General features: G+C 37.7%; 1 protein-coding gene across 1 annotated transcript in view; it reads right to left on the bottom strand.

The window, feature by feature from the left end:
• SCP2 (sterol carrier protein 2) overlaps window positions 1-18,631 on the bottom strand; it is a 149,219-nt gene that overhangs the window by 102,721 nt on the left and 27,867 nt on the right. The window contains exon 6 of the mRNA XM_059922632.1: window positions 16,707-16,833. Coding sequence (XP_059778615.1) covers window positions 16,707-16,833 — 127 coding nt within the window. The remainder of the gene's footprint in view (window positions 1-16,706; window positions 16,834-18,631) is intronic.

Below are 18,631 nucleotides of genomic sequence, written 5' to 3'. Positions count from 1 at the left end.
ATCCACGTCTCTACAAATGACCCATTTTCGTTCCTTTTTATGGCTGAGTAATATTCCATGGTATATATGTACCACATCTTCTTTATCCATTCATCTGTCGATGAGCATTTAGGTTGCTTCCATGACCTGGCGATTGTAAATAATGCTGCAATGAGCATTGGGGTGCATGTGTCTTTTTGAATTATGGTTTTCTCTGGGTATATGGCAGTAGTGGGATTGCTGGGTCATATGGTAATTCTATTGTTAGTTTTTTAAGGAAACTCCATACTGTTCTCCATAGTGGCTGTATCAATTTACATTCTCACCAACAGAGCAAGAGGGTTCCCTGTTCTCCACACCCTCTCCAGCATTTGTTGCTTGTAGATTTTCTGATGATGTCCATTCTAATGCGTGTGAGGTGATACCTCATTGTAGCACTGATTTGCATTTCTCTAATAATTAGTGATGCTGAGCAGCTTTTCATGTGCCTCTTGGCCATCTGTATGTCTTCTCTGGAGAAATGTCTATTTAGGTCTTCTGCCCATTTTTCAATTGGGTTTTTTTTTAAAATATTGAGCTGCATGAGCTGTTTATATATTTTGGAGATTAATCCTTTGTTCATTGATTCGTTTGCAAATATTTTCTCCCATTCTGAGGGTTGTCTTTTTGTCCTGTTTATAGTTTCCTTTGCTGTGCAAAAGCTTTTAAGTTTCATTAGGTCCCATTTGTTTATTTTTGTCTTTATTTCCATTACTCTATGAGGTGGGTCAAAAAAGATCATGCTGTGATTTATGTCAAAGAGTGTTCTTCCTAAAAAAAAAAAAAAAAAGAGTGTTCTTCCTATGTTTTCCTCTAAGAGTTTTATAGTGTCCGGTCTTACATTTAGGCCTTTAATCCATTTTGAGTTAATTTTGAGCATGGTGTTAGGGAGTGTTCTAAATACATTCTTTTACATGTAGCGCTCCAGTTTTCCCAGGACCACTTATTGAAGAGACTGTCTTTTCTCCATTGTATATCCTTGCCTCCTTTGTCATAGATCAGTTGACCATAGGTGCGTGGGTTATCTCTGGGCTTTCTATCCTGTTCCATTGATCTATATTTCTGTTTTTGTGCCAGTACCATATTGTCTTGATCACTGTAGCTTTGTAGTATAGTCTGAAGTCAGGGAGTCTGATTCTTCCAGCTCTGTATTTTTCCCTCAAGTTTGCTTTGGCTATTCGGGGTCTTTTGTGTCTCCATACAAATTTTAAGATTTTTTGTTCCAGTTCTGTAAAAAATGCCATTGGTAATTTGATAGGGATTGCATTGAATCTGTAGATTGCTTTGGGTAGTATAGTCATTTTCACAATATTGATTCTTCCAATCCAAGAACATGGTATATCTCTCCATCTGTTTGTGTCATCTTTAATTTCTTTCATCAGTGTCTTATAGTTTCCTGAGTACAGGTCTTTTACCTCCTTAGGTATGTTTATTCCTAGGTATTTTATTCTTTTTGTTGCAATGGTGAATGGGATTGTTTCCTTAATTTCTCTTTCTGATCTTTCGTTGTTAGTGTATAGGAATGCAAGAGATTTCTGTGCATTAATTATAGTATCCTGCAACTTTACCAAATTCATTGATTAGCTCTAGTAGTTTTCTGGTGGCATATTTAGGATTATCTATGTGCAGTATCATATCATCTGCAAACAGTGACAGTTTTACTTCTTCTTTTCCAATTTGTATACCTTTTATTTCTTTTTCTTCTTTGATTGCCATGGCTAGGACTTCCAAAACTATGTTGAATAGTAGTGGCAAGAGTGGACATCCTTGTTTTGTTCCTGATCTTAGAAGAAATGCTTTCAGTTTTTCACCATTGAGAATGATGTTTGCTGTGGGTCTGTTGTATATGCCCCTTATTATGTTGAGGAAGGTTCCCTCTATGCCCCCTTTCTGGAGAGTTTTTATTATAAATGGGTGTTGAATTTTGTCAAAAGCTTTCTGCATCTATTGAGATGATCATATGCTTTTTATTCTTCAATTTTTTAATATGTTGTATCACACTGATTGATTTGCATATATTGAAGAATCCTTGGATCCCTGGGATAAATCCCACTTGGTCATGGTGTAGGATCCTTTTAATGTGTTGTTGGATTCTGTTTGCTAGTATTTTGTTGAGGATTTTTAGATCTATATTCATCAGTGATATTGGTCTGTAATTTTCTTTTTTTGTAGTATCTTTGTCTAGTTTTGGTATCAAGGTATTGGTAGCCTCATAGAATGAGTTTAGGAGTGTTCCTTCCTCTGCAATTTTTTGGAAGAGTTTGAGAAGGATGGGTGTTAGCTCTTCTCTAAATGTTTGATAGAATTCACCTGTGAAGCCATCTGGTCCTGGACTTTTGTTTGTTGAAAGGTTTTTAACCACAGTTTCAAATTCATTACTTGTGTTTGGTCTGTTCATATTTTCTGTTTTTTCCTGGTTCAGTCTTGGAAGGTTATACCTTTCTAAGAATTAGTCCATTTCTTCCAGGTGGTCCATTTTATTGGCATAGAGTTGCTTGTAGTAGTCTCTTATAATGCTTTGTATTTCTGCAGTGTCAGTTGTAACTTCTCCTTTTTCATTTCTAATTTTATTGATTTGAGTCCTCTCCCTCTTTTTCTTGATGAGTCTGGCTAAAGGTTTATGAATTTTGTTTACCTTCTCAAGGAACCAGGTTTTAGTTTTATTGATCTTTGCTATTGTTTTCTTTGTTTCCATTTCATTTATTTCTGCTCTGATCTTTATGATTTCTTTCCTTCTGCTAACTTTGGGTTTTGTTTGTTCTTCTTCCTCTAGTTCCTTGAGGTGTAAGATTAGATTGTTTCTTCGAGATTTTTCTTGTTTCTTGAGGTAGGATTGTATTGCTATAAACTTTCCTCCTAGAACTGCTTTTGCTGCATCTCATAGGTTTTGGATCGTCGTGTTTTCATTGTCATTTGTCTCTAGGTATTTTTTGATTTCCTCTTTGATTTCTTCAGTCATCTCTTGGTTATTTAGTAACGTATTGTTTAGCCTCCATGTGTTTGTGTTTCTTATATTTTTTTTCCCTGTAATTTATTTCTAGTCTCATAGCACTGTGGTCGGAAAAGATGCTTGATATGATTTCAATTTTCTTAAATTTACCAAGGCTTGATTTGTGACCCAAGATATGATCTATCCTGGGGAATGTTCCGTGTGCACTTGAGAAGAAAATGTAATCCAATGTTTTTGGATAGAATGTCCTATAAATATCAATTAAATCTATCTGGTCTATTGTGTCATTTAAAGCTTGTGTTTCCTTATTAATTTTCTGTCTGGATGATCTGTCCATTGTCGTAAGTGAGGTGTTAAAGTCCTCCACTATTACTGTGTTACTGTCAGTTTCCTCTTTTATAGCTGTTAGCATTTGCCTTATGTATTGAGGTGCTCCTATGTTGGGTGCATATATATTTATAAGTGTTATATCTTCTTCTTGGATTGATCCCTTGATCGTTATGTAGTGTCCTTCTTTGTCTCTTGTAACATTCTTCATGTTAAAGTCTATTCTGATATGAGTATTGCTACTCCAGCTTTCTCTTGATTTCCAGTTGCATGGAATATCTTTTTCCATCCCTTCACTTTCAGTCAGTATGTGTCCCTAGGTCCGAAGTGGGTCTCTTGTAGACAGCATATATATGGGTCTTGTTTTTGTATCCATTCAGTGAGCCTGTGTCTTTTGGTTGGAGCATTTAATCCATTCACATTTAAAGTAATTATCATTATGTAAGTTCCTATTACCATTTTCTTAATTGTTTTGGGTTTGTTTTTGTAGGTCCTTTTCTTCTCTTCTGTTTCCCACTTAGAGAAGTTCCTTTAGCATTTGTTGTAGACCTGGTTTGGTGGTGCTGAATTCTCTTAGCTTTTGCTTGTCTGTAAAGCTTTTGATTTCTCCATCGAATCTGCATGAGATCCTTGGTGGGTAGAGTAATCTTGGTTGTAGGTTCTTCCCTTTCATCACTTTAAATATATCATGGCACTCCCTTCTGGCTTGTAGAGTTTCTGCTGAGAAATCAGCTGTCAACCTTATGGGAGTTCCCTTGTATGTTATTTGTCATTCTTCCCTTGTTGCTTTCAATAATTTTTCTTCGTCTTTAATTTTCGTCAATTTGATTACTATGTGTCTCAGCCTGTTTCTCCTTGGGTTTATCCTGCCTGGGACTCTCTGTGCTTCCTGGACTGGGGTGGCTATTTCCTTTCCCATGTTAGGGAAGTTTTCAACTATAATCTCTTCAAATATTTTCTCGAGTCCTTTCTCTCCCTCTTCTCCTTCTGGGACCCCTATAATGTGAATGTTGGTGCATTTAATGTTGTCCCAGAGGTCTCTTAGGCTGTCTTCATTTCTTTTCATTCTTTTTTCTTTAGTCTGTTCTGTGGCAGTGAATTCCACCATTTTGTCTTCCAAGTCACTTACCCTTCCTTCTGCCTCAGGTATTCTGCTATTGATTCCTTCTAGTGTATTTTTCATTTCAGTTACTGTATTGTTCAACTCTGTTTGTTCTTTATTTCTTCTAGGTGTTTGTTCTTTAATTCTTCCAGGTGTTTGTTAAACATTTCTTGCATCTTCTCGATCTTTGCCTCCATTCTTTTTCTGAGGTCCTGGATCATCTTCACTATCATTACTCTGAATTCTTTTTCTGGAAGTTTGCCTATCTCCACTTCATTTAATTGTTTTTCTGGGGTTTTGTCTTGTTCCTTTATCTGGTACATAGTCCTCTCCCTTTTCATTTTGTCTATCTTTCTGTGAATGTGGTTTGCATTCCACAGGCTGCAGGACTGTAGTTCTTCTTGCTTCTGCTGTCTGCCCTCTCGGGGATGAGACTATCTAAGAGGCTTGTGCGAGCTTCCTGATGGGAGGGACTGGTGGTGGGTAGAGCTGGGTGTTGCTCTGGTGGGCAGAGCTCAGTAAAACTTTAATCCACTTGTCTGCTGATGGGTGGGCTTGAGTTCCCTCCCTGTTGGTTGTTTGGTCTGAGGAAACCAAGCAGTGGAGGCTACAGGCTCTGTGGTAGGGCTAATGGCAGACTCCGGGAGGGCTCACACCAAGGAGTACTTCCCAGAACTTCTGCTCCCAGTGTCCCTGTCCCTACCATGAGCCACAGCCATCCCCTGCCTCTGCAAGAGACCCTCCAACACCAGCAGGTGGGTCTGGTTCAGTTTCTTATGGGGTCACTGCTCCTTCCCCTTCAGTCCTGGTATGCACACTACTTTGGGTGTGCCCTCCAAGAGTGGAGTCTCTGTTACCCCCAGTCCTGTTGAAGTCCTGCAATCAAATCCCGCTAGCCTTCAAAGTCTGATTCTCTGGGAATTCCTCCTCCCATTGCCGGACCCCCAGGTTGGGAAGCCTGATGTGGGGCTCAGAACCTTCACTCCGGTGGGTGGACTTCTGTGTATAATTGTTCTCCAGTTTGTGAGTCACCCACCCAGCGGTTATGGGATTTGATTTTATTGTGATTGCGCCCCTCCTACCCTCTCATTGCGGCTTCTCCTTTGTCTTTGGATGTGGGGTATCTTTTTTGGTGAGTTCCAGTGTCTTCCTGTCAATGATTGTTCAGCAGTCAGCTGTGATTCCAGTACTCTCGCAAGAGGGAGTGAGCACATGTCCCTCTACTCCGCCATCTTGAACCAATCCACCCAAATTAATTATCTTTTTTTACTGTATTGGCTAGTAGATCAAATGAAACATAGTATCTAGTATCAGCAAGACAACAGACAAAATTTTTAAGGTCACCTTTTGGGACAAGACAAGGAAATACTGTAGTGTGGCGTTTTTTCCCTTTTGTTTTTCAGGGTTTTTTTGGTGTTACTATAAAAATGAGGGTTCTTCTGTTAGGTTTACATAACACTGGTTTAAACAAAGTTAAACAAATTTCTTTATGGCAGAGCATTAAGAGACTTTCCTTTACTATTGCATGTGTATTATGATTGTCCAAAAGAGAGTTAAAGTATGAAGCATTTTCCAACTTAATTGACCCATGTCATGGAGCATCTTAAGAGTCAACAGAACACATAGGCACTGATCAATGACAGGCACTGATCAAAGTATTAACCTAGAACAAAGTCTCTACTGCTAACCTCTAACCTCAGCCATGCTCTGGTTAATATTTCTACCAAAAATTGGATTAGAAAATTAAAGGGTAAGAGTAGCCCCCGCTCACTGCAACTAGAGAAAGCCTGCACGCAGCAACAAAGACCCAATGCAGCCATAAATAAATAAATAAATTTATTTAAAACAAAATAAAGAAAATTAAAGGGTATGCTCATCAAACCTGAAGCTGAGAGAGACTGCTATAATGTTGGATCCAAATAGACTTCAGTGAGGTTTATCAATGAGATGGATCAGAATGTAATTAATTAAATGCCCAGTTCTATTCTTGACCACCCAAAACTACCTAAGAAAAGGAGCAGCAATCATGAGAAAGGCTCTGAGGTTCTGTTCGATGATAAGCTCAATATGATTCAACAGTGTGTTGTGATTACCAGAAAAGCTTACATGCAATCACAGTACAGTAATTAGTCTGGGGATGATGGGTCATGAAACAAGTCTAATAAGAAACAGTTAAAGGTAAATGTTTCAGACATTACATGAAATTTCTAAAAATCAAAAAAAAAAAAAAAAAAGAAACAGTTAAAGGGAACAAGGTCGAGATGGCTTCAGATATTTGAAGGGCTGTAAGGTGAAAGAGGCTTGTTCTATGAGTCTCAGAAGACAGAAACTACAGGGAGAGAGATTTGAGTCCAACATGAAAAAGAACACTGTAACAACTGGAATCACCAAAAAAATGGAATGAGTAGCCTCTGTGGCAAGTTTCTTGTCACAGGAAGTACAAATGCTTTATTGTCATCTATTAGATTTACAAGCAATTCACAAATGGATTTGTAGGAAGAAGGGCAGCTAAACTATATAAAAGCACTTGGCATAGTGTCTGACATAGGAGACATTCAGTAGGTATTGATGTCTTTTCTTCTTGTTTCCTTGCTGTGGGATCCAGTTAATCTACAGAAGATAGGAGCCCTTTGAAAAATATTCTGCCAATCACTTACCATGTATTTACTAATCCTGGACACTGATGAAGGGCTTGTTGACTACTGATTCTGAACTGCCAATTCAGATTTTTGGCTGTTCTAAGAATATGAGTAGTATAAAAAGATCTCAATCTCTTTGAATCAAACCTTGAAGCCACAAAAATCTCCTGATTCTATAGCAGAATGTAAGCTACTACAAACATTCTTACTTATTCATTTCTAGAGCACATTCACAAACAGCAATTTCAAACAACAACTTAAAATTCTATGAAATTCTACAATTCATTAGAAATCTGTTGGATGAAGAATAATATTTCAACTAAAATACTGCACATTTACACTTCAGACTTTAGACTAGAAAAAACTGTCCAACTACTCTGAGTAATGTAAAACTTGAGAAAAGGTTGAAAACACACCAAACGCAGATTTCCAGCTAGCTGAGGGCAATGGAAGCTGCCTAAATCTCTCTTCATATCCTCTAAAAAAATATAGAATAACAAGAAAAACAAATAAAACTGCACAAAACAATACCCTCAGCATAACTAGACAAAAGAAAACACAAAACTTCAAATTATCTGTAAGTGAAAAAAAAAAGGGAAAGGGAAAAAGTGACCAAATCCCTGCCAGCAATCATTCACACTCCCACAGTAAGCCTCCTAGGGAAGAAGGGCAGTCTGAAAAATACTGCACAGGAGAGAAGAGGGGAGCTAGTGGCAGGCCTACGATTGCTCTGAAACTACCACCAGGAAGAAAAAGACTCCCCACAAGAGTGAAAATATTGGAAAAATATTCGTGTAGATCAAAACATGACTACAAGGAAGGGTTAGAAAAGCACAGGAGACTCAAGGCGGTAATCTTTGAAAGGTATAGCTTCTAGGAGAAGAAAAGAGGGCAAAAAAAAAAAAAATGTGGAGGGGAAGGTCCCTTTAGCAACTGGATGGTGAAAGATAAAAGAAGCAAACAGGGAAATTTCTGGGGTCCTACAAGACAAAACAAACAAACAAAAAAGAAACAAGAAATCAGAGGACACACAGTCCATCTTTCAAAAAATCCACTACAGAAATAAGACTTTACTACACTGACATGAGCGGACATCAGAGAATTAGGAATCACTCCAAATTTAAAAGAACGCTCTCAAATCACAATGTAATAAAACTAGTAACTATTAATAAAATGTAAGAATTAAGTCTACCTGGAAATTTTTTAACTATTTCCATAAAACAACTCTTGGGCAAAAAGAGGAAACAAAAATGATTGCAAAGCTTCTGAAAAAAATGATACTGAAAACTAAAACACTACATATCAGAACCAATGTGATATGTTTAAAGCTGTAACAAGGACATAGCACTAAACACTAAGAATGACTAAAATGGAACATATTGATCAATTAAAAAGAATGAAGTCCTGATCCAGGCTACTACCTGAATAAACTGTGAATGTTTTCTATGCTGAGTGAAAGAAGCCAGTCACAAAAGGTCACATACTGTATGGTCCATTTAAATGAAGTGTTCATAATAAGCAAACACATAAAAACAGAAATTAGATTAGTGGTTGCCAGGTGCCTCAGAGGAAAGGATTGCTAATGGGTATGGGGTTTCCTTTGAGGATGATGAAAATGTTCTGAAATTAGATAGTGGTGATGATTGCACAACTCTGTGAATATACTAAAAAACACTGAATTGTACACTTTAAAAGAATGAATTTTTATGGTATGTCAATTTTATCTCAATAAAGCTGTTATTCACTAAAAGGATAAAAAATGAATTAAATTCCCAATTCAAAAAACTAGAAAAACAACCACAAGATAAACCAATAAAAAGCACAAGGAAGATAAAGGCAGAAAATAATGGAATAGAGAATTAGAAAGAACAGATAAAATTAATCAATCAAAATCCTATTGTTCTGAAAAATTTAACAAAAGAGACAAACTGCTACTGTAATTTAATAGGAAAAAAAGCAGAAAGCATATATACACAAAAATAAGAAATAACAAGAGAGAAATACCATTGAAATAGAAATTTTATGTAAAAGACTACTTTTCAGACTTCTATACAAATAGATTTGAAACCCTAAATGAAATGGACAATTTCCCAGAGAAATAAAGACTACCAAAATTGACCCCACTGGAGATGGAATGTTTAAACATAAAGAAATAGATAATTACCAAGCAACTACCAAAACAAACAAACAAACAAACCATACACACCAAAAAAACAGGCCCAGATGATTTCACAGGGTATTATATCAAACCTACAAAGATCAAGTAGTCCAAATGCTCCATAAATCGTTCCAAAGCATCAAAAATGAAGAAACGCTTCCTACTTCCTTTTATGAAGTAAGTATAAAATTAACACCTAAACTTGATAAAGACATTAAAAAAAAGAAAATTAAAAACCAGTATCACTTATGAATTTTGATTTGAAAGTACTAAATAAAATAGTGACAGAGTCTAACTCCACATTAAAATAAATCAATACATCATAACCAAGTGGCATTCATTCCAGACATGCAACGATGATTCAATATCAGGAATCCATTAATAAAATATTCTATTACTAGATCTAAGTGGAGGACATAATGAAATCCACAGATGCTGGAAAACCATTTGACAAAATTCAATACCCATTCCTGAAAGAAAAAGAAACTCAAGAAAATAAAAATTGCTGAATACTTTCTCAACACAATTAAATAAATAAATATATAATAAATGAATAAATAAATATATATAAATAAATATATATGAGATCTTGAAGCCAGAATTGTACTTAAAAGTAATATTAATAACTATTAATATAACACCTCCCATAATGGACTGTTGTGAGAATTGAATGAGATAATATGGGTATGGAAATTCATTCATTCATTCAACAAATATTTATTGAGTATTTAAATATGCTAGGGATTGTAGAAGAGAAGGGGGAAAAAATTTTCTTCTGGCCAGATTACATGCCAACCACCGTGCTAGGCTGGATATACTGAAGGTAAACAAAACAGACATGGTTCCTGCTTTCACGGAGTTTATAAGACAAATAAGGAAGACAAAAATTAAACAAGTAAAACCACACACAATAAATATATGAATATAAATAGTGCTAAGTGCTATGAAGGAAAGCAATAGGAAACTATCTATGAAAAAGAATAACAGGAGGGATTCAGTTCAATTGAATGATCAAGGAGGGTCTTTCTTTGAAGATTAATTAATTACAGAATACCTGCTTTGTGCCAGGCACTCTACTAGGTAACAGTCAAAGAGCAGGGACTAAAACAAACAAAAATCAGGCCCTTGTAGACTTAGATTCTGGTTGGAAGAGACAGCCAATAAATAAGAAAAAATATATATGCCAGATTTTCATAAGTGCTCTATAAAATGATAAAGTAAGGGCTTCTTTGGTGGCACAATGGCTAAGAATCCGCCTGCTAATGCAGGGGGCACGGGTTCGAGCCTTGGTCCAGGAAGATCCCACATGCCGTGAAGCAACTAAGCCCATGCGCCACAACTACTGAGCCTGCGCTCTAGAGCCCATGAACCACAACTACTGAAGCCCGTGCACATAGAGCCCATGCGCCACAAGAGAAGCCACCACAATGAGAAGCCCATGTACCGCAACGAAGAGCAGCCCCCACTACTGGTAACTAGAGAAAGCCCATGTGCAGCAACGAAGACCCAACGCAGCCAAAAATTTAAAAAAAAAAAAAATGATAAAGTAAGAGACAGAGGATAGGGAGTTCTGGGAAGGAGGGTGATGAAAGAAAGCAGAAGATGACATTTAAGCAAAGACCTGATGGAAGTAGGAAAGCTAGCACTGATGATATCTTAGGGTAAAGTATTCCAGAAGTTGAAATAGCAAGGCTTAGGCCCTGCTTGAGGTAGGAATGTGCTTATTGTGTTTGAGGAACCAAAAGGATAGTGTGGGGCTTCCCTGGTGGCGCAGTGGTTGAGAATCTGCCTGCTAATGCAGGGGACACGGGTTCGAGCCCTGGTCTGGGAAGATCCCACATGCCACAGAACAGCTGGGCCTGTGAGCCACAACTACTGAGCCTGCGCGTCTGGAGCCTGTGCCCCGCAATGGGAGGGGCCGCGATAGTGAAAGGCCCACGCACCGCGATGAAGAGCGGTCCCCGCACCGCGATGAAGAGTGGCCCTCGCTTGCCGCAACTAGAGAAAGCCTTCACACGAACCAAAGACCCAACACAGCCAAAAATAAATAAATAAATAAATAAATAAAGTAGCTAAAATCAAGACATCTAGTCTCAATAACTTAAAAGTTAAAAAAAAAAAAAAGGATAGTGTGGCTGGAGCAGAGTGGTGAAAGAAAAAATGGTAAAAGATGAGGTCAGAGAGCTAATGAGGGTGGAGGTTCAGATCGTATAGAAGCTTGTAGGCCATAATAAGACCTGTAGGTTTCAATCTGAGTGTGGTAAGAACACAATAGAGTTCTTAGCAGAGGAGTGAAATGATCTCGCTTATATTTTAAAAGCGTTGCTCTGGACATAAAGTGAAGAATTGACTGTACAGGTACACAAGCAGAAGCAGTAAAACCATTTAGGAGATTCCTATACTCCAGGTGAGAAATTATGATAGCTTTCACTACAGTAGAAGTGGGGAAAATGTGGAGAAACATTTCTCCTTCTCATATTTCTGGATATTTTAAGAAATGTGTAAAAAAGTTTGCTGATATATTGAACGTTGAGTATAAGAAAAATCAAGAATGGCTCTAAGCTTTTTGGCCAAAGGTCCTAAAGAGATGGAGTTATCATTTACCGGATAGGAAAAACTTCAGGAGGAACAGATGGGGAAGGTAGAAGTTCAAGGAAAGAATTAGGACTTCAGTTTTAGACCTGTTAAATTTGAAAGGCCTGTCAGACATCCAAGCAGAAATACTTTTGTAAAGTGTTGGAGATATGAGATAAGATTTTTTAAGACCTAAAGCATGAAAAGAGTTGACCTTGAAAGAATAAAGAGCACTGTAGCCAAAGAAAATATGAGACTGGGGCGCAGGGAATAAGTTTGGCTTACCGAACACACTGAAAGGCCAGTGAGCTTACACATAGGAAGACTAGACAACAGGAATTAAAACAAGAAATGATGTTTAAAAAGAGAGTCTCACCGTAACAAAGTAATAGAAAATACTGATACATATTTTGGTACTTGAATGCCATGGACTGAATTGTGTCCCCTCAAAATTCATTTGTTGGACTTCCCTGGTGGTGCAGTGGTTAAGAATCCGCCTGCCAATGCAGGGGACACGGGTTTGAGCCCTGGTCCGGGAAGATCCCACATGCCGCGGAGCAACTAAGCCCGTGTACCACAACTACTGAAGCCCGTGTGCCTAGAGCCCGTGCTCCGCAACAAGAGAAGCCACAGCAATGAGAAGTCTGTGCACCGCAACGAAGAGTAGCCCCCGCTCACTGCAACTAGAGAAAGCCCACACTCAGCAACGAAGACCCAACTCAACCAAAGATAAATTAAAAAATTTATATTAAAAAAAATCATTTATTGAAGTCCTAACACTCAATGTGATGGTTTTTGGAGATGGGTCTTTTGGGAGGTAATTATGGTAGATGAGGTCATGAGGGTGAGTCCCTCCTGATAGGATTAGTGTCCTTATAAGAATCCTTACAAAAAGTGGAAGACAAAGATGTTTCTCTCTCCCTCTCTCTCTGCACCCACATAAAAGAAGAGATCATGTGAATACACAATGAGATGGCAGTCACCTATAACCCAAGAAAAAAGGCCTCAGTATAAAACCTATCGTGCATCTTGATTTTAGACTTCCCAGCCTCTAGAACTATGAGAAATAACTTTCTGTTCTTTGAGCCACCCAGTCTATGGTATTTGCTATGTCAGCCCAAGCAAACTAATATAGTGGAAATGGAGTTACACTGAACAAAAATGTAAGATATGTGAATGGCTTTGGAACCATTCTAGTTCCAAAGTTTGGAACAATTGCTAGCAAAAGCGTAAAGTGCGTTGAAGAAACCATTAGTAGCCTTGAAGTCCTTTGAGGATGCTGCAGGTGAGAGTCTGCAAAAGGACAAAATCTTACTGAAAACTGGAGGAAAGGAGAGCCCTCTTAAAATAGAAGCAGAGACTACAGTAATACTATTACTTGCAGTTATGTAGAAACTAGTTAATAAGCAAAATATTGAAACTGCCACATGGTTTCTTCTGGCTGCTTATAGTAAAATTCTATAATGCTATATTGCAGAAAGGACTATTAAACAAAAAGGATTCAGTACTTGATAGTTTTGAAAATTCTCAGCCTTTCAAAGTGGTAAAAGATGTTAAAATTAAGAAATAGTCTCTGACAGGAATAAAGACGCAGACCTACTAGAGAATGGACTTGAGGATACAGGGAGGGGGAAGGGTAAGCTGGGACAAAGTGAGAGAGTGGCATGGACATATATACACTACCAAATGTAAAACAGATAGTTAGTGGGAAGCAGCCGCATAGCACAGGGAGATCAGCTCGGTGCTTTGTGACCACCTAGAGGGGTGGGACAGGGAGGGTGGGAGGGAGACGCAAGAGGGAGGGGATATGGGGATATATGTATATGTATAGCTGATTCACTTTGTTATAAAGCAGAAACTAACACACCATTGTAAAGCAATTATACTCCAATAAAGATGTTAAAAAAAAAAAAAAAAAAAGGAAATAGTCTTTGAGCAAAGATCAAATCCAGGGCATTGCCAGGAAAACATGGTCCAAAACTGAAGCCCATGTTGTGACAAATCTTTTGTTAAGACCTCAGAAAGATCAAAGGTGATGCCTCAGAATATTGGTCAGACAAAAAAAAGCCCTCTAAAGAGAAAAAACCTGTGCCTCACAAATCCTCTCAATCAAAGGGCTGCTAGGAAGCTTAAGAATATTGCTCCTCAGCCACCTCAGAAAGGACCCAAGGTAGAAAGGCACTTAGCCCAAAGAGATTTGCAGGTGTAGCTTGTTGACTAATGGCATGACCAAACAAGATTCACAGGAGACCCACAAAGTTCTTAAGATAAAAATTATCTACAGAGAGGATTCTTAAGTGTTCGCATTCTATTTTTGACCTGGGAGGTAATTTAGGTCACAGTTATGAGCTTTGTGAGAATTCACAAAGCTGTATATTTATGTTGTGTGCATTTCTCTGACTTGAGTTATAATACACAACAACAACAAATATCATATTTTTTAAAAATGCTGGGTTCAATCACTACTTTGATTCTTTAATTTCCTAGCAGGTCACAGATCAAAGTTTGAAAAATTATGGTCTGGGATAAGAGCTGTGATAGTAAAAGAAACTGGGGGAAAAAGAAACATAATTTGGAGTTTGAAGGTAGAACTGATAGGACATAGTGAGGGACTGGAGTAGGGAAAGAGCGAGGAGAAGTGTCAAAGATGACTCATGTTTTTGCTTTGAACATCTGAATGGATGGAAATGCCACTTACTGAGATGAGGAAAAGTAGAGGAGGAGCAAATTTAAGATATGGGGGAACAGAATGAAGAGTTTGTATCTGAACATGTGAGATTTGAGACATCTGTTACATACACAAGCAGAGATGCAAAGATGCCAACTGGATATACAAGTATAGAGTCCATCACTGACTATCCTAAGTTTGCCTCCCTCTCCCCACAAGTGCCTTACCTTGTTTTATTTTCTTCACAGGACTAATAATTGTTTGAAATTATCGTAGTTTTTTCGTATGCTACTGTCTCTCCCTGACTAGAAATTTAAGCAAAAATCTCACATTTCATTTGCTTATTTGTTGCTTGTGAATGAATACACTGATGTCCCTAATTCTTTTTCCCTCCTGAATATCCTTTATGGTCTGACTTTGCAGTTTCCTACCACAAAAGAAGTAGAGTATATTTCCCTATCCCTTGATTCCAAGTTTGCCATGTGACTTGCTTTGGTCAAGTCTCAAAAGGCCTTGCATGTTGCAGATTACTCTCTTGTGCTTCTGCCATGACCATGAAAAGGACATGCCAGAGCTGGCCCTCCGGTCCCAAGAGGAAAATGAGGGACATATGACCCAGCCAAACAGGACTAAAACAGAGCCTCCAACCAACCTACAGTCATATGATCAACCCAGACAAAAAGAGCTGAGTATGACTTTGATCAGCTGATTCCCAGTCAATCCACCAACTTGTAAGCTATAATAATAAATAATCATTGTTTAAAATTGCTGAGTTTTGGAGTGGTTTATTACACAGCAATAGCTAACTGATATACTGCTATATTCCAGTGCCTAGAATAGTGCCTGCAATATAATAATAGCTCAATATTTTAAATGAATTATTTAATTCAAAAGGAAATGGAGGGACTTCCCTGGTAGCGCAGTGGTTAAGAATCCACCTGCCAATGCAGGAGACACAGGTTCCAGCCCTGGTCTGGGAAGATCCCACATGCCGCGGAGCAAATAAGCCTGTGCGCTACAACTACTGAGCCTGCACTCTAGAGCCCATGAGCCACAACTACTGAAGCCCATGCACCTAGAGCCCATGCTCCTCAACAAGAGAAGCCACCACAATGAGAAGCCCCTACACCACAACGAAGAGTAACCCCTGCTTGCCGCAACTAGAGAAAGCCCATGCGAAGCAACGAAGACCCAACACAGCCAAAAATAAAAAATATAAATAAATAAATTTTTAAAAAATCATTTTAAAAAATTAAAAAGGAAATGGACAAGGAGTAGCCAAAGAGGTAAGGAAAACCAGAAGAAAGAGATGTCACAGAGGCCAAGAGAAGAGAATGTTTTAAGAAAGAAATGATCAAAAGGGACTAATGGTGCTGAGGTCTATTAAAATAGGATTGAAAAGCATTTACTTGATATGGCAACGTAGTGATCAGTGGTAGCCTTGAGAAAGAAGGGAAGCCAGATTGGAATGGACTGAGTTTAAAATGGCAAGAAATAGCTACAAGAAAGAAAATTTCCATGGCCCCAAACTGGCAGTGCTCCTCTATACCATCCTACCATTCTTCCTTGAAGATTTCTTTCCTTTCTGATTACTTGATCTTGGCTATGAAACCTGGGATATATTTCCTGCAAAGAATAGGAATGCTGAACTTTCAAGAACAACTATTTTCTTTCTTATCTCACAGTATACAACAAGGCACTGGTTCAGGGTCATACAATAAAAACAAAAACAAAATCAAAAACTCTGTCTGCACTATCCCATGCTTTACCTAACTGGCTAAGGCAGGCCAATCACTGATCATCAGTCAAAAAGCTAGGATGTTTACCTACAAAATAAAAATCAACTATGAAATTTTAAATCTCATAAAACACTATGGATTGACAGATGATAATGGACTCCTGATGGATTCAAGTACTGAGAATAAAACTTGGCTACATAAATCTATTACCAAGAGCTAGCTTTAAGTCTCATTACCATATTCAGAACTAATGAGCCTCAATTTATAGTCTATGATTAAAGGAGACAAGATTTATGTTATTTTTCCTATTTCAATGTCTTGTTTTGGAGCATTCTAGGTACTTCTCATATGATGTCCTAGGTATAAATACTTTTAGAAAACTGAATTCTATACAGACTATTTCTTCAACTTAATTGAAAAACCATTTCATATTTTATACATCTTGGCATCCCCCACAGTTTCTTAATAAATACCTATTGTTTCTCACACATGTATATAACTACCAATAAGACTTAATGTTTCTTAACATACCGTATTTTTCCATGTGCTCTTTTCCAGCAAACCCAAACATCTGAGAAGCAACTGGGTGGGAAGACAATCCATACTTGTTGATCAGGACTTCGAGATGTTTATCAATTGGATTGGTCCTATTTGAAAACTAAGAGAGGGGAAAAAACAAAATTTAATAAGTACTTGACATGATAGGTGTCTCTTTTAACCATTACAGCGTTACTAAGACATTTGTTTATTTGAAGTGTAGAGTAAGCCAAAAATGGACAATGTGAATAAAATCAGTCAGAAAACGCTTTGCAGGGAAACATGGGAAGGAAAAATAATCAAGTGACCAAAGAGGTATTAATTCTTTCAAGAAACATGTATAAAGAATCCATATGTGCAAATAACTACTCAAGGTGCTGGGGATAAAATAGTGAACAAAACAGATAAAGTCCCTGCTCATCTGGCATTTACATTTGAGGGAGGAGGGGACAGAAAGTAATGGGGATGAAAATTAATTAAAATGTAAATAGTAATGCTATAATGAATAAATTCAAGTAAAGGGATAAAGATTGAAAGTGGGAAGTGCTACTTTATAGAAAATAGTCAACGGAGGTCACATTGATAAAATGACATTTGAGCAGGGATGTGAAGGAGTAGGAGCAAGTCATTTGGACACTTTTGGGAGAGGAGCATTCTAGGCAGAGGGAACAGCACGAATAAAGACCCTAAGGCAGAAGCAGGCTTGGATATTTGAGAAAAAGAGTGAATTAGGGTTAGGATAAAATGATACGCAGAGTGCAATCACCTCTGTTTCCATGGTTCTAGAATAGAAAAACACAGTTCCCACTGCAAACGTTCTACAAAAGGAAAGCTGTTTCTTACCAGTTTACCTACTAGACTATGAACACCCCGAGGGCAGGAACTCTGCTTCATATACTTCTGTATGTGTATCCAATGCCTAGCATATGGCCTGTTACATAGTAAACATTCCATAAATAATCGTTGAATGAAATAAATGAAGATTTTTTTTGGTGCACAAAGGGGTTCTAAAGGGAATGCTATGAAAAAATCAAGATTAAGAAAAAATAGGCTTACAAGAGGAAAATTATTTAGTTAGATATGATAAGCAACTTGACAATCCAAAGGAGAAAGACAAAATGAGCTGATAAATGGGATCTGTGGAATCTGTGAACACAGAAATCTTAAAAATAAGTATATATAATTATGTGTTTGGATTTCCATAGATGTAAATTTTTTTCTGTCCAAAGAAATCTAAAAAAAACATTTTAAAAATACAGAAAATGTTCATACCTAAGTTAAAAAGGAATGTGAATGAAAACAATGATATACAACTTCTGCTTCTAGTCATGATGCACTATAGAAACCAGATTTACCCTTCTATCTTAAGCAACTAAAAACCTGGACAAAATATACAAAGCAACTGTTTTCAGACAATGGACAACATAAAGCTTAGTATAGCGATCTCTGAAAGAACTCACAGAGAAGAGTAATGGAGAGAAGAGAGAGAGAGAGAGCTGATGATCTGAAGAGAGTTCCTCTTGAGTTTTCAATGAGTCTAATCAACACAGGAACATGAGGAAACTACTGAGACCAGGGAAAGAATCACCGGAAAGGAGCACGCAGAATAATTCCCAATGTTCCCACAGGGCCAGGAATAGTTCTTATTCCCAAAACCACAATGGAAAATATCTCCTAACATATGGGGCATCAATGGAATCCTGAGGTTACCGCTTGAGTAGCAGGGTCAGTTTAGTCTTAGAATAATAAAGGCTGTTCTGATTCTACCTAACGAAGCTTAAAAGCAAATCTCAAAAGTATAAAACCACTTCTAAAAAACACCTACCCCAGAACAAACCCCTAAGTAGTTAACAGAACATAAAAAGTCAACACCCAACAAAGTAAAATTTAAAATGTCTAGCATTCAATCACAAGTTATA

This window comes from Balaenoptera ricei, chromosome 1, assembly GCF_028023285.1.
Source record: "Balaenoptera ricei isolate mBalRic1 chromosome 1, mBalRic1.hap2, whole genome shotgun sequence".
In the NCBI taxonomy this organism is placed as follows: Eukaryota; Metazoa; Chordata; class Mammalia; order Artiodactyla; family Balaenopteridae; genus Balaenoptera; species Balaenoptera ricei.
Note: the sequence above shows the minus strand (reverse complement) of the source record. Positions and strands in the feature narration are given on the sequence as shown.